General features: G+C 37.9%; 1 protein-coding gene and 1 long non-coding RNA gene across 3 annotated transcripts in view; one reads left to right on the forward strand and one right to left on the reverse strand.

Annotated features, from left to right (window-relative positions):
- The window catches only part of LOC127877377 (formin-J-like), a 70,781-nt gene extending 44,951 nt beyond the window's left edge, over nucleotides 1-25,830 (forward strand). Inside the window, exons 5-18 of the mRNA XM_052423140.1 lie at nucleotides 867-1,026; nucleotides 2,797-2,830; nucleotides 5,358-5,502; nucleotides 7,595-8,368; nucleotides 12,697-12,861; nucleotides 15,140-15,225; nucleotides 15,593-15,693; nucleotides 17,057-17,127; nucleotides 17,938-18,045; nucleotides 18,416-18,486; nucleotides 19,179-19,299; nucleotides 19,701-19,865; nucleotides 20,134-20,218; nucleotides 20,505-25,830. Coding sequence (XP_052279100.1) covers nucleotides 867-1,026; nucleotides 2,797-2,830; nucleotides 5,358-5,502; nucleotides 7,595-8,368; nucleotides 12,697-12,861; nucleotides 15,140-15,225; nucleotides 15,593-15,693; nucleotides 17,057-17,127; nucleotides 17,938-18,045; nucleotides 18,416-18,486; nucleotides 19,179-19,299; nucleotides 19,701-19,865; nucleotides 20,134-20,218; nucleotides 20,505-24,682 — 6,264 coding nt within the window. The 3' untranslated portion in view covers nucleotides 24,683-25,830. The remainder of the gene's footprint in view (nucleotides 1-866; nucleotides 1,027-2,796; nucleotides 2,831-5,357; nucleotides 5,503-7,594; nucleotides 8,369-12,696; nucleotides 12,862-15,139; nucleotides 15,226-15,592; nucleotides 15,694-17,056; nucleotides 17,128-17,937; nucleotides 18,046-18,415; nucleotides 18,487-19,178; nucleotides 19,300-19,700; nucleotides 19,866-20,133; nucleotides 20,219-20,504) is intronic.
- Nucleotides 12,489-14,867, reverse strand: LOC127877378 (uncharacterized). 2 transcript variants are annotated; one of them, XR_008048397.1, is made up of 2 exons: nucleotides 14,714-14,867; nucleotides 12,489-14,063 (listed from the first exon to the last, which is right to left on the reverse strand). It is a non-coding gene; the product is annotated as an uncharacterized LOC127877378 (long non-coding RNA). The 2 variants fall into 2 exon arrangements; XR_008048398.1 differs by having other exon boundaries at nucleotides 14,382-14,867.
- Nucleotides 25,831-27,186: the final 1,356 nt, after the last annotated feature.

The raw sequence follows: 27,186 nt of genomic DNA on the forward strand, positions 1-27,186 counted from the left end.
ATGTATCATTAATTGTATCCATATCTCAAACATCAAAACAAGGACAAACTTGTGTGATATGCCTGGCTCTGGCAGCGACCCTTGTTGTGGTCGCGTTCACGCCTCGATGGGACTGTGTATGCCTATAACCGTCATTATTTTCCACTTTGTCATCTTCCGTTATATTTAATGAAAAGTATTTGTGATGTATACGTCATTTGTAGGTCGTGTTACAGGTTTAAAAATCGTTTACCTATTAAGAAAGGTTATCTCGCTGTTTGTGCGTTTTACTTTTCAAACAAAAATATTTGTCTAATAAACGCAATAGTTTCAATACCGCATTCGAATCTGTTTTTGTGAGTCATCTTTTACCTATGAAGTATTGTGGGAACGGATTTTATATACGATTAGGCACATTGGGTTTAGCGTAAACTTGAGTAGTTTGATCTCATAACATGCTATACAAACTGCGTTGCGTGGGAGAAAATGCTGGGTACAGAGCAATGGGCCTGCTCCCATGTCATCGACAACGACATAATCAAATAATCATCGTTTTTATTAAACATTATTTTGATATAAATAACTCGTTTTAATTAGCTTTTACTGGTATGTAGACTCCTTTTATATTTGGGGGAGTTAATTTCACTTGAAGTGAGTATGTTGTTAGGTGCTCTGTTATGTACTCAATATGTGTTCGTTATGTTGGCATTCTTGATAGATATAAACGCTTAATGTCAGCACTGTCTTAGACCACAACAACTGTCATTGCGCAGCATTGTTCTCTGTAAGCGGGAATTTGAGAATTAAAAATGTTCACGTGTAATATCCTGTAGCGACTGAATATAACAACCCATTTCTCACTAGCTCGTTTATGTCGGCTGTTGCAGGTGTCCCGGAAGTCTCGGTATCGGTTCAGCTACCTGGTTGAGGAGCTGCGGCGATCCGAGAGTCCCGCGTTCAAGTCTATCGTGCTTGGCTTCATCAACTGTATCGTCATCTACACGGACAGCGTCCAGCAGCGCATCCGCATCAGAAACGAGTTCTATGGTACGTATTAGATCACAACAAGTGCTACAGCCAATATGTGCGCTGCAACTTTAGTTTCAACCTTATTAGATTGGTGAAGGGTTTTAGTTCTTTATTACGTACAGACGCTGCTTTAAAAGTTATAACCTATTTACATGAGTAGAAGTAGTATGTGTTTGATAGTGATCATTCTTATCTAACTCAGCGAAGTTAATAACAGGGATATTTGACCATATTAAATAATTTAAAAATAACAACAACATAGCGTTATAGTTTCACTGGCACGTTTAACAGTCTTAGAATTATGGTTAGTCTTAGACCACACATTTTCTGTTACAATTCGTCATTTAAAAACAATAATAACACGTGCAATTATGTCAAATACGTTGATATAATATATTGATGTACTTAAAGGATTTTAAAACTCTTAAACTGTATAAAGGTTGTTGATTTTATACTGAGCTTCATTTGCATTTCCTATTCATTCTTAATTTTCGATATACGGGATTTGAAAATGCATGAATCTATTGATGTTACCACTAGGTTTTGATAAAGTAGACCAAGTCTTTAAGAAGGTACACGCGTCCTTTAATCTCTTTTTATGCAATGAAAACTGATTTTTGCATGCACCTGACTAAGTAATACATGAACATCCTTGCGTTGGTCCGACTGTTTTACAAATTAAGCTCAAATGACTTTCTGAAGTATTTCCTTGAGAATCAAACTAAATACGACAAGTGTATACTACAATTCAAATATTTATGCGTAGACAACTCCCTATAATCGTTCTGTACTAAAGAGCACTTTATTAATTGTGTGACTATTAATATTTATACCCTTATTATGTTTGAATTTTACTCAAACTTGACCTCCTACGAATCAACTTTTGTGTTTACTGCAATCAAGTAGTTTACAAGTTTTACTAATCCTGAACATAATAAACTATGATTGCAAAACATCGATGTTGTGTTTATGTATTTTGATGCTGTTCAAGACGATATTACACCATGGTTTAGCGTTGTTTGTGTGGCCTAATGGACCCCCGGTCCAGTGTACATTTAAATAGGCATCGACTGTTAATTCTTCTACCAACTTGACCGTTTGCGATATCAATTAAGACAAACTTCAGTCGCTTACACTTCATAACAATATTATTACAGTTAAATATGCGGGGTTTAAATCTGTGAAAAATAAAGGATTTGTTAAAATAACATGCCCTTGTCAGTTCAACCACGTTTCCGAAATCGCATACACTGCTGGTTAGTAATTTATTAATATTTTTAATTTTTATACAACACATAATAATGGTTCACTGTACAATAGTACACGAATGGTCTTTTCCATGAAACCACACCGCCTCAAATGCAATTGTTAAATAAATATTTTCACGTTATATTAGTAATGAATCGTTAATGAATTGTGGGTTAAACTTCTTGTGTAACTCAAATTTTGCGAAATAAGCTTTTTAAAACATCGCCATATGTCCATATTCAACAACATATACTTGTGTTTTACCGGCGAAGAATTTGTGGACAACAATTTATCGCTTGTTGTATTGACAAATCATTCTGGATAATAAATGCTGCTACTTAAAATGGTGGAAACACAAACGTGAATAACGCACGAGTATTATAAGAAAGCACTGGTTCAAGTATTGCCAAAAGTTTTTTGGACTCGAATCATCTGTGTAAGTTTTAGGACAAATGTATCTATTTAATTTTCCTTGTTTACTATGCTAAACATAGAAGTGTTTGGTAACCGCGGTAACACTTTAGATTTTTTTTATTTCAGGTGTGAAGCTGCAAGAGGTTCTGAATCAGATCAGGTACGGTGCTTTAATGCAGTAGAGTTTCACCAATTCTTAAATGGATTAACTTTTATTTCAAATTGGTAAACAGGTACGTTAGAAAATCTATATACAAATATATACAGTCATGTTTGATTGTGATATGGTGTATTAGCATTAACACGTCATCTCGGCTTTATACAGACATTGTGCAGCCAGTTACATAAACTCTGCAGTCATTCGATATAATTTGCAGTCATAAGACGCGATATTACGCTGCACTTATGGCGGCTAATCTTGACTTATCCTTATAATTACGCGATTGTTCATAGATTGTGCAGTCTACAGTTTCATTGTCCTGTTTTGTTTGATGACTCATTTTTGCATGTTTAAATTCTTTAAATTTCAATTGCGCATGTTTGTACATGTCGACCTGTTAATGGCCTTGGTGTTTTCGTTTGCTCTGTTATAAATGAGCACTATACGCGTTCAGACAATACATAAGAGTCCCGTTCTGAGAAAACTGGACTTAATGCACGTGCGTAAAGTGTCGTCCCAGATTAGCCTGTGCAGTCCGCAAGGGCTAATCAGGGACGACACTTTCCGTATTATGGTATTTTTAGTTTTAAGAAAGTCCCTTTTTACCGAAAATCAACTCTAGGCGGAAAGTGTCGTCCCTGATTATCCTGTGCGGACTGCACATGCTAATCTGGGATGACACTTTACGCACATGCATTAAGCCCAGTTTTCTCATAACAAGGCTCAAAGTGTGCGGTTAAATACTGATCTTTTATTTACCGCTATGCGAGCTGTCAAGCAGAAGAAATTAAAGGATTGTCTTTATACGCATTATACATATATAAATGCTTTTGTGGAACTGCTGAGGTTGTTAACAGTTCGTTACGTTTAATTTTCGTTTACTAACGTCATGAACAGTTGAGGAAATATAATATACCTTCAGTCGCCTACCAGTACAATAACTCATGCTTGAAATACTTCGAAAAAAAACTTTTAAAAACAACATATAAAATTTAGTTGAAACATAGTAAAGTCGTTTAGTATATTGTTTCGGTATCAAACGGCTGAGTGGTATTGGCTTAGTCAATGACACTGGTTTCCTATTTCACACGACTCTCCCATTGTTGGCGTGTACGCCATAAACCCAAAAAAGTATTTTGTTTTAACAAACATCTCCAAAAATGAATGGTTGGTTTGTCTGGCAACTTTTGTTCATGTATTTTTTTTTCTATGCACAGGTTATTACACACACAAGTACCGATGTTCAATTAATGAAATCTTCAAAAGCTCTGTTCAGCATATCTCTCTTTCTTTAAATGTAAAAGTTAATTTTACGAATCTGATTCGAATTGAAAATCAACATAGAATCCAAAAAATGTTTAGGGTAAGCACCAACAATAGGGTTGGTGGAGTCCAACAGCGATATTTAGGCTTAATAGACGTCCTTTCAAGCTATAGTATACACCGTGCACCAGCATGGCAATATCCTACTTGCATACTGTATATGGGGTACGCTGAGTCGTCAGTGATTTCAACACAGGCAGCAATATTCTGTGAATTGCCGATGATCTGTATGGCATTCTAGATAGTTCTTATATTCATACTAATTGTTATTACGTAACAACCGTTTTCAGGTACGCTGCTTACTTAATTTGGTCCGGTTTTACACAACAAAAAGTGCATTGTCAGTAAATTAAACAGAGCCATTGACACCTTTAATTTGTGTCAACTCAGTGTTTATTGTTCACAATGTTGAAAGGTCTTGAATGTAAATACAAACCCTTCATAAATCAAACAGTTGTAATAGATACTACTGTGTCCAATTATTCAGACGTGTCTAATGAAATTGAAAGTATAATACCCAATACAATACACGAGTCTGTCAATTCATTCCTATTATTTGAAGGACATGTAATTTCAATAGCATACAAGCGTAGATTGCCAATTAAATCTACACATATTCTCACTCGACAGGGTAAGTTAAATTAAGATTTCACGAAAGAATCGTCATTTAAAAGAAGTTACATATGGTATCAAACCTTATTCGTGCCATCTCTTTCCATTTCTAAAATATTCACAAAGAATATATGAGCATGTGATAACATGTGCGACTAAGATCAGCACTTGCGGCGTACTATTTATACTTTGACATGGTGATGATAGATCATTGATAGCTTCTAAAAGCGGTCATACATTCGATGTACCGGAATTCATTAACGGATTAAGTTAAGGGAGCAGAAAAAGACCCGGGGTCAAGTAATATCGCACCGCGGACTTGATAGTGGTAATCTTGTCATGGCCATATGCAGGCAGTCTTATGGTAAACACGAAATCACTGCGGTTTCTTCCAAAATTTTGATAAGAATACGAACTTTTGTTATTCAAATAACTTAAAATCTTTATTATAAAGAAAATATAGCAATATCAAGTCCAGTGATGCGTTTTACATTAAATAAAGACAAATTAAGGCGTCATGCGTAAGTTACTTTTGTCGAGGGTTAGTGCATGCATAAAAAGGACGCGTATGTTCAAAGTATATATGTTTCAGGCCCCTGGCCGAGAAGGACCAAGGGCTTGAGACCCAGTTGGACCTGTTCGAGGAGCACCGGGACAGCGACGATGAGCAACTTCCGGGCGCCAAGGGGATCGATTTGAACAGTCCTCTGGACGTGTTCCATGCCATATACAAACAGGTACGTGCTCGCAAATGAAATATCCGCTAAGCTTATTCCGTGCCGTATATACTCAGGTACATGGGTCCTCTAAAAAAGTAGGTCTTTTGCGACCTGTCTATTAAGGGTTGAGTTGATCAATCACCAGTTGCAAAAACAAAGTATTTCGTGCTTCCCCTCTTGTCTCAGACTGTCTGTCCACGGATTTAATGGAAAATAAATTGCATTAAACACATAATAATGTGCTATTAGTAAGCGCTTCAATATACCCGATAACTGTCGGACTCAGTTCATTAAAGACCATTCTCAATTCTTAAAACATGGTAGAAAAACACTTAAAACTCATGGAAACATTTCATTAAAAAGCGAAGCTTGGTATTGCAATTGGTCATTTGTTATGTGTGAAATTAAAACCCCGTTTATACAACAAGTGTGTTTAACTGGACCTATACTATAGAATGTCTTTAGATCCGGTATCCTAGTAGACACATTCAATACTTCACACATTCAAGTGAAATCATGTATATAGATGCAGAAATTACAGTAAGAGCTGTCACTGTCCTCCAGGTTACACACCCACAGACGCCCATAACTATGCTTTGTCATCCTCAAGAGGTCAGAGTAAAGTTAAATATTTCGCCAGCAATTGTGAAAACTGTAAACTATCCACCACTCATTTAGGTTTGAATGGAAAGGTCGAAGAGCGTTTATCAAAGGCGATCGTAATCAAGCTGTAATTAACTGCTGGAGAGAAAGAAATTGAATTGCGATCAGAAATGTTAATCGCCATGTGAACTGGCGGTGTCAGGCTAGCTGTTCTCTAGCAATCTAGTTGTTGCAATTAAAGTTATATGGCATAATTGTCCGCGTGTGTGTGTGTGTGGGGGGGGGGGGGGGGCAGGCGCTTGGCTAAATCGTTAGAAATGGGTTTGTTCGGTGCGATGTGAACGATAATATGAGCTGCTTCCTGCGAAAAGTGGTATTATGCCATATGCGGCCAGCGTAGGTCCAGATCAGCCTGCGCATTCGCAGACCTCGGAGCCCTACGTGACATGATGTAAAATGAGGATTCATTTCCTATCATTTAAATTACTGCACTGACGATGACATGCTTTGTTATGGCGTTGTACAATTATTTCCTTTATTGATTTCGTAACTCCATTGGAATGTGGTAAACATCACTAGTGATTTATGTACTAGGAAATTTGATTTCACTGTATGACACGTGCAAAGTGTGTTTCCTTATTGTTTCCGTATTACTTGTAATTGGATGGTATTGAAATAAAACTGCGGCGATTACCAATTAAATCACAATACAAAGTCATTATTCATCCGATTTCCGTTCTTTTTTTCAGTCGATCTCATATATTTTACTAACTTTTTACACGCATTCGTACATTCTCTTTACTTTTTAGGCATGTTCACAGGTTATACTGATTTTCATGTAATTTCAAGTTTTAGTAATTTTCAGGCGTTCTTACACGTTCTACTGCTATTCAGGAACTCTCAATAGTTAACTGCTTTCCAGACACTCCCACGAGTTATACTGCTTGTCAGAAACTGTCACCTGGTCTCTTACATTTTAGGCACTCTGACAGTGAAATTTAATTGATTAAAATCTATCACAGAAAAAATATTCACTCTTTTCTGATATATTTCGCCTTAAGCATCATGTTCAAAGTCTATTTTCGTGCAATATACAATTGTTTGTTTGGTAACAATAAGTAAATGTAGTCGATTTGTAAAAGCAAACGTTCAAAAAGCCTTTTACGGCGAAATGTATCTGTTTCAAATTACTTCTATCCCTTATGGATACGAAACCGAAAATCTAACTCGTCATTCTTCTTTTAGGCAATCTCACCTTTATGTTACATTCAGGATTTCTCTTCCTCACATGCTATACACCTCTCCAGGTACTATCGCACTGTTATGCTACTCTCCAGACACTCTTCAATTATTTAACTTCTTTTTCAAGCTCTCTTACATGCTACATCACTTTTAAGACACACTCACAATGCAACATTTCAGGCACTTTCCTATGCCTTCCTACTTTTCACTGCTTTCAGACACTCACACGTTATGCAACTTTTCTAACACTCATGTTAAATTTCAGGTGGGCGACACACCCCAGGAGCTCCATTTCCTCACCGTGCTTCAGAACCTTCTCAAGATAGACTCGGGCGAGGCATCTTCGGAGCTGGTCTGGAGCGCCGTCGAGACGCTTGTCGGCAAGGCAACCGTGATAGAGTCCGCGGAGGACTCCAAGAAACTCCTTCAGTCTTTCACAAAAAGATTAGACTCACTATCGGAGAACAAATGTACGTGTGCCTGTCACTCCGAGGGAGAACGTAATAGAATGATGTCACCTCGTAGAACTTCCGGTGTTGCGGAGAGCGATGGTCAGCCGCCGGTGGTTCCACCACATAAAAAGTCGGATGTCAAAGGTCCTGCGCCACCACCGCCGCCGCCTCCGGCGTCCTTCTTCGGAGCTGCTCCACCACCGCCTGCTCCGCCCACGGGCATGACGCCGCCACCTCCACCGCCTATGGCGCCCGGTGGTTTCCTGCCGCCTGCACCCCCGCCAATGTCATTTTGCACGGGGACTCCAGGTTTCTTCCAACAGAAGAAGCTTCCACAACAAAATATACCAAAACCAAAGTCGAAAATGCGAACATTTCAATGGCAAAAGATTCCGGTTAACAAAGTGGTGGGCAAAAATAACATATGGACCATGACAGGACAAGTGTTCAATGGATACGTTAATAAAATGGATTATGGAGAAATTGAGGATCTATTTGGTTTGAATAAAGTTCGTACATCCCAAGATGCTGGCGATGAAGCCAATACCCATAGTACAGGGGAGAAGAAGAAGAAAGAACCCAATGAGGTAAGCCTTCAGGGATAATAAGCGATTTAATCATCAGGGGTTTTGTAATTTGGTTTGCATGCAGTAAAATTGACGCTTCGACATATGCTTATAATTTAAGAAGAGTTAAAGCACACATTCGCCAACAAAATGTTAATTATTGCCTAAATTGCAGGACATATTTGATGATGATTGGAACCTCGCCTATCCGGTATGTGTCAATCCGGCAAATAACATATCCATTATATTATATATTAGCGTTTAACGTTTACCATACTCATATATGTTCGATATGAAACCAGTAACACACGTAACATACATATAACACTGTATATACCCCGTATTTTAGTTGCCTTAATGCGTGTTAATGTTTAGTAGCTACTGAAATATACTCGATCTTCTCTTTTGAGGTAGGCCTGTTGGGTGTAAAAGACAAAATTGAAATTGACACGCAAAAATGATGACATTTTTAACAACGGAAACATATCATACTCATATTTATAAAAAGTATAAATTCTCGATGTTTCGGATTCACTTTAGTTCCATAGACAGATATCAGTTTCACTCCGAGAACATGGGTTAAATGCATGTGCGGGAAGTGTCGCCCAAGATTAGCCCGTGTAGTCCACATAGACTAATCAGGGACGACACTAACCGCTTAAAGAATTTTTTTGTTAAAAGGAAGCCTTTTATAAACGAAAATCGTGTCGATGCAGAAAGTGTCGTCCCTGATTAGCATGTGTTGACTGCAAGGACGACACTTAACGCACATGCGTTAACCCATTTATGCCTAGCGTCTAGAAAAAAGGTCTTGGCAAACAGCGTAGACCCAGATGAGACGCCGCATTATGCGGCGTCTCATCAGGGTCTGCGCTGTTTGCTTAAAGAAATTTCTTACCTGTTACAAGAAATATTCTAAATATAGAAATAAATATACTAGACATCCCTATTTTTGGAAATAAATTGATCCAATTTAGAAGTATGGGAGAATCCATTAGGCATAAATATGTTAAACCCAATTTCATGGAGCGAGGTTCATATCTAAAACTGTTCGAGTAAGGTGGTGGGTTTCCCCATTCCTTCATCTCATATTCCATAGTGTACCGGCTCACATATTTCTACAAAGTTCAACGTATTGAGTATTTCTGTACTAAACTATAAATGTTTTTATTGTATGTACCCAAGTGCATGAAAGTTGTTTGTAGCCCTGTTTGCATACGTTAACCTCCAACTAGACAAGGGGACATTCTTTTTCTGGTGTCGTTAAGTCCGCGGTAAATATGCCTTGCGTAACAATGAAAACAGACCTCTTTCATCGTGGGTGCGAGAAATAAATTCAATTAGCAAACCTATAATGTTCATGCGCTCAGATTTAAAATTGGTTCTATAACAACAATATAACGTACAATCGATGCAGTGTAAAATATTTGGGCGGTAACGTTATAAACCTGTTCAATAAAAAAGCGAGTGACTTGTTGATTTATTTGATCAGAAAAGTTATGTAAACATAGTTGTTTGCTATTACTTATAGAGCCACCCAGTCATAATAGATTATTTCCTTGCACAATGTCGTTGTAATTAACAAATGTCTCGTTGTTCGCTCTCAATTACATGTACTCTATATTAAAGCTCTGTTGTGTTAAGATGTGTTAGGTTAACAAACAAATCTGAAAACGGTTCGATAAGCATGCGTGTTTTGCCTATTTGCATACTATGGCCTTGTATTACATGTATTCGTTTGTTCTTAAAAATTACATATAAAATAAAAATCAATCCGTGTACATGAATATATTTTTTCATATCGATAATTAAATCACGAATTGTCATATGTATATATCAAAGAAAAGACCCTTCAAGTGCTTTGACTGTGTGCTACTGATCATAAGTTATAGTACCAGTAAAGCATGTATTCAATCAGTTTTATTATCTTGTTCGGATATTCAATTTTTATGGGTCAGCCGTGTTCATTGCCAGCTTTGAATATTATTCGACGTAACTTGTAAATAAAATCGTAAAAACAAATAAGATATACCATATTCCTTCCTCATTTGGTATGTTTCCCTCCATTTAACCGACCGGAAATGCCTGTCGTGATTTTGCAATCATTTCAATTGCCGCGTTCGCCCGCAAGGTAGCCTAATTGACCTTTCGACAGCCGATTGATTGACAGGCTTATTAACCAATCAGATTACAGCATAGATTAGGCCCGTTACTATCCGCCATTTTGTCCGTCAAACTCGCCGTTGTTCGACACATAAGCTTATACGTAATTCTGTGTTTTAAACAAAGAAAATGGTTGAAAGGTGCTGTTATGGCACTTGTTATTCAGACACAAGGTATCCAGAACGGTTAAAAGATGGAAGTACGTTTTTTCCGTTTCCTCAACCGGGTACTAATCTTGAAAAATTCAAACGTTGGATTCGTCTTTGTGGTCGTCCACACGAACAGCTTAATCTCAACATATTAAGCGATCGCCCGAAAGCAAAACACAGTCGTTATAATAAGATACTACGCGAAAATAGAAAATGTAAGTTTTGCAACGGACACGTTATAAAAAAGAGTATAACTTTGTACTTGTTTATCCTCTATGTAGACAAATTAGAAAGGAACATTTAAAACCATTTTTCAAAGGTGGCCAACGTTAAATAAATTTGACATTCTAATGCAGTCGGCAAATAAATAAGACACTATAAACTTTGCTAGATTTTTTTTAATGCTAATGAAATCGTAATAATAAAGACAATCAGTTATTATTTTTAATAATATCACATAGAATTAAACATTTTTTATTTCTTTCGGTTTAAGTCTTCCAAATTTAATGTAAGTTAAGAAACTATTTTCAAATGCGCAAGTAATTATCAATAGGGGCCAATAAGTGTCATTTTACACCATATGTGGGCTTTCTACTAATCCGTTATCAAAACAGATGCCGCAAACTGTGAATGACCCTTTGAAAACCCGGTCTGATTAGCGAGTTTTTTTGTACATGAAAATTCTTTCAACTTTTTATATTTTAAACATTGCAGAAGATAGTTTTCGAGGAAATAATAATATATAATAATATATTGTGTATGTTACTTTTTTGACGACTTTGACTTTGTTATACGATTATAACAATGAGCATGGGTCATTTTGACCAAACGCATTGTAGATATGTGTTATATCGGATTTCAATAAAAACGTTCTTCGTCTTCTATTATAATAAATTTACTTACCTGTGCCACATTTGCGATGTTGCCATCGGTTGCAAAAATTAACGGCTTTTAATTAAAAAACTGAAACATCTATTACTCAAGGAAAAATATTGTGACTAACGAACAATTCATACTGTATGCGATAATTGGCGATAATTTTGCCGACTTTGATGATAAATTTAACGGCTTTTAAGTAGACTAATAAAAAAGTTTTGACTATTTAATAGATATGATAATTATATTCAGCACCACTATTCAATGATAATAAAAACTATTGTATGGCCTTTCTGGTATACCATGAGGCCTTTTTGGTTCACTTATGCGGCCGATTCGCGTAGCCATTTTTATGACGGACTTCGGCGGAGTGACCCCCCTTGAAATCGGTGGGCGTGGCTTCACTCTCGCTGTCGAAAGGTCAATTGCGTAACATGAGTCAGGTAGGAGCGTTCATCGATTGCTGATAATATGACTGTATTGATGAGCGGCCGCCACATTCCAATCTCGTGTTTCTCAATTTAAGTTCTGCATCCAGGGCTGGAAATAGGCATCATTTTATGTTTGTCGCAATAGCGCCGTTTTAATTCGCGTTCTTTTTATCGTCGCTTGTTTGTTTTCTAATACTAGTAAACAACTGGGGATGAATGGTTATCGTGGCACTGACATGAATAATAAATGTTACAACTGGTTCGCACCCACACGTTCTACTAGGTCTTAGAATTATTCATAATAAAGTACGGGTTTGTTTGTTACGTAAACAAGAGAAACCATTTCTAAATTTGTGTACATGTGCGCAAGTATTTGACGTGCAAATGGTCCCAGTAAAGTAAAATTGCAATTCACAAAGATTTGGAAACGCCCGATATACTTAGTTAAAATGACCGGTTGTACAGAATCAGGAACTGCTGCAACCCGCAATAGGAACAAAATATAACACAAATACATTTAAATAAACAATAAAGTTTTTATTTAAACATAAGATGCTCGTGCGTGCGTGTCCGCAAGCCTGACCATGGCAAACTAATAATACAAGACAAGGCTTTGCTCCTACGAATACCATTATTATTTATGCCCCAACATATTTTTATAGGACATTGCTCTGCGAAGTTTGGATCATAACGCCATTCCTCTATAATTTGGATGTTTGTCTGTTACCAGGTGAACTTACTGGACGGAAAGCGCAGTCTGAACGTGAACATCTTCCTCAAGCAGTTCCGTATGGCCAACGAGGAGATCGTGACGCTCGTGCAGGCGGGCCAGAGTGACCGGATAGGCGCCGAGAAGCTCCGAAACCTTCTCAAGATCCTTCCCACACAGGAAGAGGTAAGGCCCTCGAAATAGCCTATTTGTGTGTTTTGACGTACATAAATTGTCCTTCCGCAGCTGAGACTGAATTATGCGAGGACAAAGAGTATGCCCAAGCATTCCTACCTAATTAACCAACGAGATTCACGAAAGTTGGAACGAATTTAAATTACTGGTTGGATCTTGTTCAAATATTCACAGTTCAATTACCTAAATGTTGTTAAATAAATAACGTATCTCATGCCTGTGTTTTCAAGTCATATTTAAATGCTCGCTCAGACGTTCACAGCTCAGTTACATTAACGTGCAGCTGATCGAAAAGAATGGAACTTTTGCTGAAAGAAATTTTGGCAGCATTGTTGTCTTTTGTCTGTATAATATATTGGTCACAAAAGTATGTGTTTTCAACTCCTCTTTCAACCGCTGCGTGACCCTAATGTGCAGATGATGGTTAAGAAAAGAATTTGGCTGTGACGCGTTTTTGGAAGAATTATGGCCATTAGATTTTGTTTTTCCGTTATAAATGATGTAGTCCCAAATGTATTCATTTGTTAACTCCCTTGTAACTACGCAGTGAATTTCAATTTAACTTCACAAACTTCCACTTAAACTGTTATATGATCGTAAAGAATGCATGGGATCTCAACTGGGAAGAGTTTTAGCTGAATTATGGCCCTTTGTGTTTGTGGCCGCTGTAGAGTAAGTAGTAAATTTGTCTATGTCCAAACATGTGTTGTGTGGACATCAGTGTCTAGGGCACATATCTTGTTTCAATAAATATTAATATTTCATCGAGAGCAAACATTTCTTTAAACATTCAATCTAGTTACAAATACAAATGTCAATATCATATTTTGCCAAATCTACGTATAGTATAGTAATAGCACTAATGAAAGCAAACAGAAAGAACTCTTAAAATGTTTGAAATTCCATCCTGTATCAAAGCGAACACTGTGTATAAAGGGTTTCTTTATGTTATAATTCTATAATTGCCTGTCGTGAAACGCATAACTATATGTTATTATGTACAAAGGAAATTCGAGTGTTTCCATAACGACTCTCCGGCTGTCGCATTGGAAAGTCGACTCCTGTTTTGAACCAGATGACCCGGGCTAGTTCTAATAGTGAATTTGGTTTCCATGGTTCCTGGTCACCACACTGGGCATGAGGGGTTTCATCTGAGGTTTGGGGTTTCCTTCTCTGCACAAGACCACATGAAACTTAAATAAATGACAATAAAGTCCATTTTTCGAGAAGTTTCTAAGTAAAATCCACAGGTATGCGGGTCACCACCTAGCACAGCGTCCAATTCGTTACATTTGTATAATACATACCTTACTATATATAGTAACAAATTTGTACAGTTGTTCATGCCATTATCACCATTGCGGGGTCATTATAAATATTCGGCCCTAGGGCCGATTATTTATATTCGGCCCTCAGAATGTGTGCGCGTGACGTTCAACTGGAAAAAAATGGCGTCCACATCCAGTCTTAGCCATAAAAAAGTAAAACATCTAGGTTATTGTTCTACTCACCGAAGTTGTGTAATAACCATGTTTATTTTCGTAAAGTTTAATTTGCTTTCATGACGAGTTAAAATTCTGAACACATTTCTTCATCGCAATCCATCTCTTCCATTTTAAAGCACTGGATGTAAGCAAGCAATTCTTTGTGGATAGACATTCTTTGATCGACTGACAAAGGAACGACTTATTAATCAAAGAAATTACCCTTTTAATTCAACATCGAATTCATTCGAACAGTTAAAGAACAATTCACTTACACTTTTCTTAAATTTAATCTATCAACTATTCAACAAAACATCGCTTTATTCGACATTTTAACGAAATCGAAAATGCAGTCTCACCAGTTTCATTCCAGTTTTATATCCCAACACTGTTATTCACATTCATAATATTATAATAATCCATCGTAAACACACACACTAATCGTTCAATGCTTAAAAAATATTTAACTGTTAAATAAAAAACACTCCAAGTCCGATTTGTTGTTGTCCTTAAATCCAAAGCGTCTAGCTAGTTTCGTAATTTAAAGTACGTCACATGAGATACGTCATAAATTTCGTAATCAATTCAAAGAAAATATAAGTACGGAAAGCTGGTTCTTCATAAATTTTACTGAAGGACCAAAAAAGTATGATTTTATGGCTCAAAACCTTGGCCCATCTATAATTTAGTATAAAAGTAAGATATATATTATAGACGTTAATACACGGCTGAGCCGGGCCGGGCAGTGATAATCGGCTAAATAACGTTACCGTTTCCCGTCACAGGTCGACAATTTTCGGAGCTTTGACGGCGACCGGACGAAGCTTGGGAGCGCAGAGAAGTTCTTCATGTGCCTCATGGGACTGCCAAAGTACGTACCGGCAAATATGCGAGTTTTAAATGCACAGGGTTTCAGTTATCGACTAAAAGTTTGGAGGTGGGGTTGTGTTTAAAAATATATTTTTCATAGAATTGTACATTGTTTTATTTGCACTAATGTTCTATTTATTATATTAGGATTTTAAGAACACTACACAATACACGTCTTGGAGAAAGACGAGCTTTAATGGTGGCCTCTGGAATTTTTCCAATAACATTTTTTCGAGATATTATATTTTATTACCACTTGTATATTAGATACAGCAGTGTAAAGCTCTTCCCACCATTTCTTTCACGACTTCCCCCGAATGATTCATGTCCCCCAAATCAAATTTTACCCACGTGTTGTCCTGTTTCAGCTACCGACTGCGTATCGAGGGCCTCACTATCAGGGAGGAGTTCATGGCCAACATGGAGTTCATCAAGCCCTCTATTGACTCCATCATCGAGGCGGCAAAGGGTGAGTGCAAGCCTATTGGTTAAGAAACTTCTCCGTATGAGAGTTATAAATTTTGACTTATGGAAATGCGTGTTGTATATCTATCGGACTGTAAATATTGCTAATTTATTACGCACCTTTTGTAGTCAAATGTTCAAATTGGGAATTTCTTGGACAATTAACAACTTGTGTTTAGTAAATTGCTAACAAAACTGTGTACAGCAACAAACTATTTATTGTACACAAAACATGAACACTATGAGGAACCATTAGTCTGTGCTGATTCTTTCATGCGACACATTTATACATTTTTGGTTCTGTTATCTATACGAGTTCACACGCCGGCATCGGTGTAAATGTGTTTGTTATACAATTCACGAAAGTAAGCAATACTTGATTGATGGTATCATATAAAGATTTTTAGTGCACTCCATATAACATTTCTTTTTAATATTCATATGTTGGTTTAAAATCGCGAGAATAAAATGTTTACATTGACATCGCACATACTCGCTTCAAGGATTAATCATTGTTGTATCCGCAGACAGTGCTGTATACAGGAACATAAGATATGTGTGCAACCATATAAAACCTATCTGTTTAAAAGGTATATAGGACATACTGTTCAATATTTTTTTTGTATAAAAACCGACCGCAGAGAGTTTAAGTTCACTTATAGACGTATGCTTCCTGTCGGGTAGATAACCCGAGAGGCCAAGTGTGATATTAATTAGAACCTCACACTTACACAAAATCAAACATACTTCAAAGTGGTGGTTGTACTTTGTCACTTACGTATACACGTTATTCAAACAATTGCCGAAATATCCAGCCGTATGTACATGACCAGTGTTTGTTTTCTAATGCATCGCTAGAAACGGTCTATTTGAGTATGTTTAAAAACAGGGTATGTTATTGTTTTCTGAAAATACAAAGAGCCTGGGATTTTGGCCCAAGGTAGAGAATATGAAATGACAATAGGAATGCAAATATGATCATCACGATATGTAAACAATTAAGTTACTGGAAGAGATATTTCTCTTTATTTATGTATCCGCATTCTAAATTGACGCTAAATAAATTAAACACAGAAGACAAGTTTAAAATGTCGACATCCGAAAGTTCACTTTGTCATGGGGGTTATGATTTTTCAGGGAATGGTCTGTCCTACAAACCACATATATGTGGTGCCTCAAAACACAACGACAATTAACGTTTTATGCAACTGCCAAAAACTTTTATTTAATTAAATCCGATGAATTTCAGTAGAATAAGCGTATTCAGTTACAAGGTAGTTAATATTTTCTGAACAAGAATTGTGTTTATAAAGTTACGAAAACAAATCCGCATGGTATTTTATATCCAATATATGTGTTTGTTTCAGATATAAAGGAGAACAAGAATCTACACGAGCTTTTATACCTGGTTCTCTTGGCCGGAAACTTCCTCAATGCCGTGAGTAGTCAGATGTTTTGCATAAAAGTGGTGTCATGTATTCCGTATTTTCATGACTGCCGCCACCTCGTATGTACTATGTACCTGCCATGGCCTGCTATGTCCTAAATGTTCAATATAAAAACAGCCCTCACCTAGATTTAATTAGTAAAAATAAAATATTGACCATCCTCCGAAACATCTTTTCTTGATTAGCCTTAACCCTTTGCATGCTGGGAAATTTGTCGTCTGTTAAAATGCCGTCTGCTGAATTTCTTAAATTAGCATTTCCTTCGATTGTTTTCAAAGAATTCTATCAGAATAGCAAACAGTTTGGATCCTGATGAGACGCCACGTTCTGTGGCGTCTCATCTGGATCCAAACTGTTTGCAAAGGCCTTCAAAATTCGGTTCCAGCACTGAAAGAGTTAAATAAAAGATTTCGCGGTGTAAATAAGAATTTCTCCCCTGCTGATTTAGGTGGAGTTTCATTTTCTTATGTATCTCTTACATTTAAATTAAGTGTATCTGTTTAGGTTTATATTCGATTGAAATACTTAGAATCTAAAAATTGGTTCAAATATTTGATTACTTGAGCATATTTAACTTATTATAAACCCCCTTCATTATTTCGTGTATTGTAACCTTTGTTGTTACCACCAACATACTTTGTTGTTAATCCAACATACTTTGTTTTAACGGACCCTTGCAACTATTTTAATATGGAACTTGGAGTAATAGTGCGGGGAAACTAAAAGTTGTATGATTTCAGAAACACTAAAAGTATAACCCTTTAAATACATAATGTTAAAGAGTTTGCTTTTGTTTGCAGGGGAATTACGCGGGAGACGCTGCCGGTTTCAAGCTCTCCTCGCTTCTCAAGTTGACAGAGATACGTGCCAACAAACCACGCATGAACCTCTTGCATTACGTTGTCATGGTGAGTCGTCTGCTCACGTGATGGATATTTCAATCAACTTAAGACATATAATATCGTTTCGGATGTTTATTCTTATTTTAATTGGTGGATGAATATTTAAGGACAAATTAATATTTACAATGATTAAAATTAATGTGTTTCCGCCTTATGTGTTCATAAAATATAAAAACAGAGTCGCGTATCACCTATAATTGTGATTATGATGATAAATAGCATACCATCTATCATACTTGTTTAATTAATAACATCGTTGCTATACACGGTAAAAACACTACTTACTGTTATAACGATTAGTTTTTATTATTAAGTAAAGCTTAATATGTCACTTGCTCTTGTAACATTTTATTAAGTATTTGATGACTTTCTTCAGCAAGCAGAAGAAAAGAACCCAGCGCTTCTTAATTTTCCGGACGAAATGAAGTTTTTAAAGGACGCATCCATGTAAGTTTTTAACCCTATTTAACCCATTTATACCTTGTGGACTCTCCCATCCTTCTAAATTGGATCAATTAATTTCCAAAATGAGGGATGTCTAGTATACTTATTTCTATATTAGAATATTTCTAACAGGCATTCCTTTAAGCAAACAGCGCAGACCCTGATGAGACGCCGCATCATGCGGCGTCTCATCTGGGTCTACGCTGTTTGCCAATGCCTTTTTCCTAGACGCTAGACATAAATGGGTTAAATAAACTGTTAAGATGGTACAAATTGAATGTTATGTTAAAGTACCAATGGGCGTTAACAGTTTAATAGATACAAAACATGTACACTTGAAAAAAATAACATGAAACGTGGTAACACGAATACACTTTTATCACCGAAGCGTGTTGACAACTGCTGCAGTGAGTGTAGTTGTTATTTTGAGTCATCTCTTACATTTTCTAATGTTAAATTATTACCTGGCTTAATACATATGCGTTTAATGTCGTCCTAGATTAACCTGAGCAATTCGTTTAGAGATGACATCCTTTAAACTAAATATTTCTCAAATGCGGAAAGTGTCGCCCCTGATTAGCCTGTGCAAACTACACATGCTAAACTGGGACGACATTTTACGCATATGCATTAAACCCCGTTTCCCAATCGCAACATTTAATACACATTTGCCATGTCTCTATTACTCACTCTAGAGCATCCGTGGACGCCCTGGCGGCCGACATCAAGGCGCTGGACGAGAAGGTGGCCAAGATATCACAGAACGTCGAGATGGTGGGCAAGGATTTCGAGAAACAGATGAACGAATTCCTCGGGGTAAGCATTCATCCTCTGTGCCTCGATAATAAATTTGGCCGAATTCTACATATTATACAGTAATTGATCAGTGGGTTTTTAAATATGAGGTGGTAGTTGATCGGTAGCATGTTATATTGACCGAGACGTTTGCTCTCCGGATCATAGAGGTCCCCAAACCACCACAGAACTTGAAGTAATCAACCGTGTGATAGTAGAGTCGTACACTTAGAGTCGTATCAAGATCGTATCACAAATCATGCCAGTGCCATAACACCACTAAACAAGTCTAACAGTCCTCGCTGACTCGTTCAAGCAGCTTATAACCTAAACCTCGCCGATAGTCCCAACTCATTCTAGAACAATGAAAACAACGTCATTTCATATTATGCATGTTATATCCCATATTTCCCCGTGCGCAGATCGCGAGGAAGGAGATGCAGGAGTTGAACGAGGATCTCGTGGACATGGAGGGCCTACGTATCGAGCTGGCGGACTTCTTTTGCGAGGACGAGAAGACGTTCAAACTCGAAGAGTGCTTCCGCATATTTCAAACGTTCTGCGAAAGGTTCAGCAAGGCCAAACAGGTATGCAGCCTACATGTTTTATTAAGATACTAATCACATTGTTTTGAATTAGTCAAATATACATGATAGCGTACCACACTGTCGATAATGGAAGTTGATTTTTTTATAATTCCAAGCTGTTTACTAGAGAATTTCAGTTGTCGTTTAGGGGTAAAAAGTTCTATACATTTTCAATATACCCAAATAATAAAATAATTTTTCAAATCTGCTTTTCAAACTGAATTTGTTAAAATGATCATGTATTATAAACGGTACTTTTTACTTACAGGAAAACGCACAAAGAAAAGATAACGAAAAGAAAATGGAGACTCGAAGATTACAACGGGAGGCTGAGGTTCAAAAGAGAAATGATGGTTTGTATAATTTTCTCAACATCATATATGGGTGCTGCTTTTACATGAAACATAATAGAAGCCTCCACATGCATCATTATTTTCTATAGTAAATTATAGCATGTTATAAGAAGATTTGTCTGTAAGCCCAGAAAACCATTACCGTTTAAAACGTTAGCTTCGTCCTCCGCACAGGCTAGGAAAACAATTTTCCTTTGCATTTGCCCATATATTTTGACCATCCTGCAAAAATATGTTTAAGAATTAGAACTTTTTTTTATTACACATGCATTTTTTTTGTTTTCAGCTGACGCAGCGGACGTAACGGTTACCGTCGAACACGGAGACGGAAACGTGAATATTGTTGATCAGCTCCTTGCCGATGTTCGTATGGGCTTCAAAAAGTTCGACGAGGCCAGTTTTTCGGTAACAAAAGTGCAGAAGATAAACCTTGGAGCAGGCCAAAACCAAGACAGTCTTTTATCGCCAACAGCAGATGGGATAGGCACCGGTTTTGTTCGGGGAGGCTCGGGGAGACGAAGTGTGCGGGGCGTAAAATCACGGAAGTCAGTCGCAGATGGTGATAGTGACAGTACTGATGGCCAGTCCGGTTCAGGATCGGGTGAAACAGGAAACATGTTGTTTGACATCCTGATGCAGCCTGAGACAGAGCCTGGTTTAAAAACGCCAGTAACAGAAGGTAGTTTCTCACGGATGGGAAGTTTACGGCGCCGGCGTTCTGACCGGAAGATGCAGGGAAACAACTTTGGCATAGCCTTTGAGAGAGAACGAGTGCCTTCTCCAAATATAGAGGCCCAAGAAAAAGAAATACTTGACACAAAAGAAAGACCAAAGTCTGATATATTGGACGACAATTTTGATTACCGCCAAGGATCTAATCTCAGTGTTCGTAGAAGCAGAAGTATGAATGAACGGGCGGTATTGGAATCACCGAGCAGGATGTACGATCCAAACAATAATAAAAGTGAGGACAATTTATTGATTGAAAGAACAAAATCTCCGTCATTTAGATCTGACGATCCACATAGAAGGTCATCCCGGTGGCGAAACGATATACCAGATGTAAAAGGTTTACCTATAATTGAAGAACGAGATCGGAATACAAATTTAGTTGAACAAACAAGTGCGAGCAGTGAATATGTTAGCATTACAGACAAAGTTACAAAAGATGATTCATTCGCTATTGCCGAAAAGAAAACAAAAGAGAAACTGTCGAGAAGATTCAGCTCTACAATGTTAGATCATGTAGAAATAAGACGAGTTCTTGAAACTGCAGAAGATGTTAAAAACAAAACCGACGAGCACACTGTGGCAATGACGCAGCGTGCCAAAACAAACAAACGATGGGTAAGTGAATTGGATAAAACGGACATTGACAATGTTCTTAAAGCGATCGAAGAAACAGAAATAAAAATCGGTGAAACTGTAAAAGTTGAGTCATCTGTTCACAGACAGTCAAAAGAAGTTGTTACCGCTAGCATACAAAGTCCAAAGGAAGTTGTCACTGCTAGTTTGATTGGTCCAAAACCAATCGATGCTAAAGTAGTTCCACAAGGTGATCCGAATGAACCTCAACACTTGAAAGAGAAAAGAAAAAATCGTAAGAAGCGGTCTGTTCTCTCTATGGAGGACATTCATGCGGCGTTCACAAAAACAAAAACCCCGGATGTGGAAAACAAAACAAGTGAATTCGAGAATAAAGAAAATCATGAACTTCCTCAGAAGTCTCCAAAATCTCCGCAAGTGCCTCCACGAAGGTCTCGGCGAAACAGTGATGGCTCAATAGAAAAGTTACCGGAGGTAGAAGTTAAACCAGAGCAAACGATTGTCGATAAAGATGTTGTAAGCAAAGCTGCGAAACTCGCGGGAAAGAAGCGGTTCCGTGATCAAAGGTTTGGCGACAAAGAGACACCTGCACAAAAGGCTATGCTTGAACATTCTCAGGGTCGCTGGAAAAGTAACGTTGAAAAAGATAATGTGGACGAAGCTTATAGGGACTACATGAACAAAAATAATATGAGCAGATCTAAATCGTATGACGAAGCTGTTGCGAGAAAGGCTTTGGAAGATGAAAGTGATAACAATGCCATAAATACCGAAAAACGAAATTCTTTGCGCAGTAGCGCCGTCAACATGTATAATGACGATAGAAGAAACGGTAAAATATTTGATGACGAAAGTGAAGGTGACAATTCTATTAATATAACAAGCTCGCCTCGGAGACCATCCAGTACTAACAGTACAAGAAGTGATAGTCCAAAAAGCTCGAGCAGCAGACTGTCAATAAAATCCACAAACACATCGACGGAAACACTGAGAGAAACGGGTAGTGATAATGAAACTTCACCGAGCCAACGGCGGAAAAATTCAACACCAAATGGAATCACCGACAAGCAATACAAATTCCAAGTAAATGAACGTAGACCAGAAACGCCTTCGAGTCTAAATTACTTACTTGCAAACAAGGTAGATGATCATTCTCTGGAAAATTTCGAAGCAAGGGTATCTTTCGATGAGAATGATGATTTGCCTCAGGCCAAAATGCTGAAATGGAGGAAGCAACGTACAGAGAAAAGGCGAACGGGTAATTACGAAAATGTTCCAGGATTTGATGGTATCGTTTCAGGAAACCTTTCTCCCCGAATCGAGATGAAGCCGGAAAGCGTTATTAACAGTCCACGTTCGGACTCTTCATCCCAAGGTTCAATCCCAATTATTCATAAAACTCAGGGTAGTTTCGAACTTCAAAATGACATTGGGTCAAGATGCAGCTATGCCAGTAGTTCCGACAGCGCCAGTAAGGACGAAGGATTCGAAACAATGTCCGGTACAGTTTCACAAAGAACTTCGCTAAGTAGTGCACTTGAATCTGTCGATATAATACCAGGAATAAACAAGAAATTTGAATCATTGAGCAAACTTCAGATCAACGAAAACATAATAGCAGAAGCTGCTAGATCTTCTGTGATTGATACAAAGAAAGAAAGAACCGAATCGTGGACAGAGGCGGTTGCTGTTGGAATGGTCATTAAAGATGGATCTTTGGATTCATCAATGGAATTTAATGCCCTTTCTCCTGATAGTGGACATGGCACGCTTAAAGAAGAACCGTGGCAGGAATCAGACATAATCAAAGAATCATCCGAGGAAAGACCCATGTCTCCGGCATCTGTTCATAGTAGTGACAAAAAAGAAAAGAAAGTACCGAGTTACATGCGTGGTACAGCTAGCAGCTCGAAGAAGCGAGGGCAAGAAAGCGAACACGATAGCAGCGCTAACTTATCGACAACAAATCGAATTTCAAAAGGAGCCAGCAATCACAACCTTAGCAGAGCACGGACAAATTCAAATAGCAGCATCGTGTCGGCCACAAGTAATGTGTCTGACAGTGGAACAATATCTCCAGTTAAACGACGTGTGTCACATGGTACGCCTAAAGAGCGCCCTTCTTCCATACATTCTTCTATGCCTTTGTCACGATCCACAACGCCTTTACCATCCAGTGTAAGAGCACAAACACCTACAAATCGCGGTGTAGCAGCTAAGCCAGCTACTCATGCCTCCTCAACGATTGGTGCCAGATTATCGACATCGTCAACAAAAACCCTTAAGGCTCGGCCAGCGCCAGCTCCACCGACCGGTCGGAAAACGCCGACACCAACGACTCCAGCGCGAACATCTTCAAAGAGCTCAACTTCGACTCCGGGAAGAACAACTCCAGTTTCAAACAACCGATCAGTTACGCCAAACCCAACCCGAAATCGCTCTACAACGCCTGTGAACACGCTCTCTCATACACCGATTCGAAGATCTAACTCGCCAACAATAGAAGAAGAAGAATGTGAGATTGATCCTAATGGCCCGTCGCCGTTAAGGAGAACACAGTCCATGCGTGTTAAATCCGGGACTTCTAGGCCTGCTGTTGGTTCCGTAATGAGCAGCAAAGAAGCGCCAGAAAAATCGTCCACACCACGACGATCTTTCATGAGTCCAACCGCGTCCTCTAAAGCTCGAGTTGACAAACTTAAGGCGGAAGATGAGAACTCGACGCCTCCGATACCTCCCCCTCGCAGGTCAAAGGACACGGATGCTTTACCAAGCAAATCTGATACGACCCCAAGTCCATTAAAAAGGCACGCTAGCATGAGAGTGCCTGATAAAGCTGCAAACAAGGCTCCAAAAGACCAGGATAAAGCTTCTGACAGTAAATTAAAGGGCTTCATTCAGAAAATCGGAGGCAGTGGGAGCAAAGTTCGTCCGGTTTCTGATTGTAGCGGAAAACTTGCACCAGTCGACGAGAACGCAGAAAAGGACGGCGCAGAAGAGTTGCCGCCCAAGGAAGGCGGGAAATCGCCTTCGCTGAGAAGAATCTTTGGTCTGAAATCAAAAGAAAAGCAGGTTCGGAAGTCGACCGATTCACTTAAGAGTGAATCTGCTGATGTCAAAAAGAAATCGCTTAAATGAAATGTGTTTCGATGACTTAATGCGGTATTTCGTGGTGCAATACAAATTCTTCCAGGTGCAACATGTGGTTTCAGTAAAGGATGGTATATACGTGCGGAAAGACAAATTTGATTTTGTGACACAAGTCCGTAAGAACCATGCACCTATTGATTGAATTCTAGCAACCATGGCGACAGTTGGCAAGCTGGACTGACTCGTACAAATGCTAATACGTGTATGTGATACCCTTGATGGACATTGAACTGTGATAATGATGTTTCAGACTTGTTGATAAAACATGTTTTCACATTTTGAAGTGAAAAGTGAAATACGGAGGAAGTAGAGCGAACGAAATAGTCGCAAAATGTGTTTGAAGTGCAGGGGAAATAACTGGACATGAAAATGAACGCAATTTGACGAGTTCGCCTAGCCCGTTGAACAATTGGACCGTTTAAGCGCGTGTTTTTCGACTTCATCCATAGGCATTGGATTCGTCAAGTAGCAGCCTAGTTGTGATGTTGTAGAAGCTTGTGTAGTGTTTACCGACCTGTATGGTTTAAATGTCTTGCCATACCTAGGCTAGTATCTTGACATTACAAATACCGTGCAAAACAGACTATTCATGATCTGCGATACTTGAATTTAAATGAAAAATGTGGTTGTTTGTATTTAGATAATGTGTACATACATAGCGATAGTTTTTTATATAACAATATTGACAACTGTGTATATTTAGTGCATACTATAAGTGTACGCATAATGTATTGAATGTCTAATAAATGAGATTCGTTTAATCCCCTTGAAACTTACAACTTGTTAATCACTAAAACACAAACCTTGTATAATAACGGTAGTATATTGTCAAAGTAGGATATGACAGTTGGTTAACACTTATTTATTTATTTTTGTTGCCATGATGTATATACAATTTACATATATACTTGATTTTTATGTATAAAGATGTTGCTTAGAAACTATTTATGCGATGTAAAGTTGAACTCATATGAGTTTGTTACTGATATTATAGACCACTCTATTTAACCTCATATCGACATGGTTACAGCATATCCGCATGTGTCATGTGCATGTAGTGTCTTAACGTTTACATGAAATGCTTGGTTTTGTGAAAAAATATTTGTTATACTTGTCATAATAAACGTTAAATCATACGAGATATATGTTGCTCATTTTTGGTTGGTGCCTATGTGCAACGCTATTCAATCCGTGCCTGCATGAACGGAGTGTAAACTAGTGACATTCTAAACATGCATACTTTTTTGTTCTTTATGAAAATTTCAGTTTTTTTGTCTCCCAGCACAAACTACGTGTTGGGGAGTCGGATATATTGTCCGTATGCGATCTCCGAATGCGACCTACAGAAGGTGTGAATTAAACATTAATTTTATGGTATGCAATAATCAACAATTTTCACAAAGTGCCAAACCTAACTGATAAGTCATCCGATCCTTAGTAAATAATGCGTTAAATTCTACGGGAATATTTTTCAATGTATGACATGTTATATAACATTACACAAAGACTGTTAATTTTAATCAAAACGAATGAATCAATAGACTGTAAATAAGTAACATGACTAAATTACATTAATACGATTTGCTATTACGATTTTTATGCGATCAGAATTATTTCTGGAAACTTATCATTTGAGCCCAACGGTACCCAAAGTAATATCAAATCGCTTAACATGACCAAGTAGTCAAGAGATAACACACCGATTCATGAAGAGAAGACACCAATTAATAATACAGATTCGCCTATAATAATGTAAGTCAATGTCTTGGTTGAAATCATACAAATTAATTATTTATGACCGACCACCCATTACCGTCACATTCAAGAAACGATGGAAAACATTTTGCGATGATCTGAAAGATGAGTTACACTCCGCGAGATTTGTCACTCTATCCTGTATAACTTCTTTTAACTCGAGCATTGATTTACCATGGAAAACTGACGATTTCTCGAAAAAATAATAATCTCTAAGTCTCGGCATATTGTTTATACCTATATGCAATTACTACATTCAACTCGGGCCTAGATACCTCAAGCTCATGCATCGGTCATGTATGCTGTACACTATTTTCTTTATATATGATATTTCTGTATAAGTTTTACATTAAGAAACATTATATACCACATGTTACCTGATTTGTGTCACTTAAACGAGTCCGACGTCTCATGCACAGAGCGGATGTTGGGCACGTGGGATACATGATTCCCGATTCCCGGTTCCGCCCTAGCTGCACACATCGTGACTCCTTTCTTACACTTCTCTTTGAAGTCATTACCATAGTAAAACACTTACTAAACAAAAACAAATCATACCGCATAAATCCATCCAAAACCGGTAATTGCAAAAATACACTGATATAACCGCTGGTACACTGACATAACCGCTGGTACACTGATATAACCGCTGGTACACTGATATAACCGCCGGTATATTGATATAACCGCTGGTACACTGATATAACCGCTGGTACACTTATATAACCGCTGGTACA

Source organism: Dreissena polymorpha, chromosome 4, assembly GCF_020536995.1.
Source record: "Dreissena polymorpha isolate Duluth1 chromosome 4, UMN_Dpol_1.0, whole genome shotgun sequence".
Lineage (NCBI taxonomy): Eukaryota > Metazoa > Mollusca > Bivalvia > Myida > Dreissenidae > Dreissena > Dreissena polymorpha.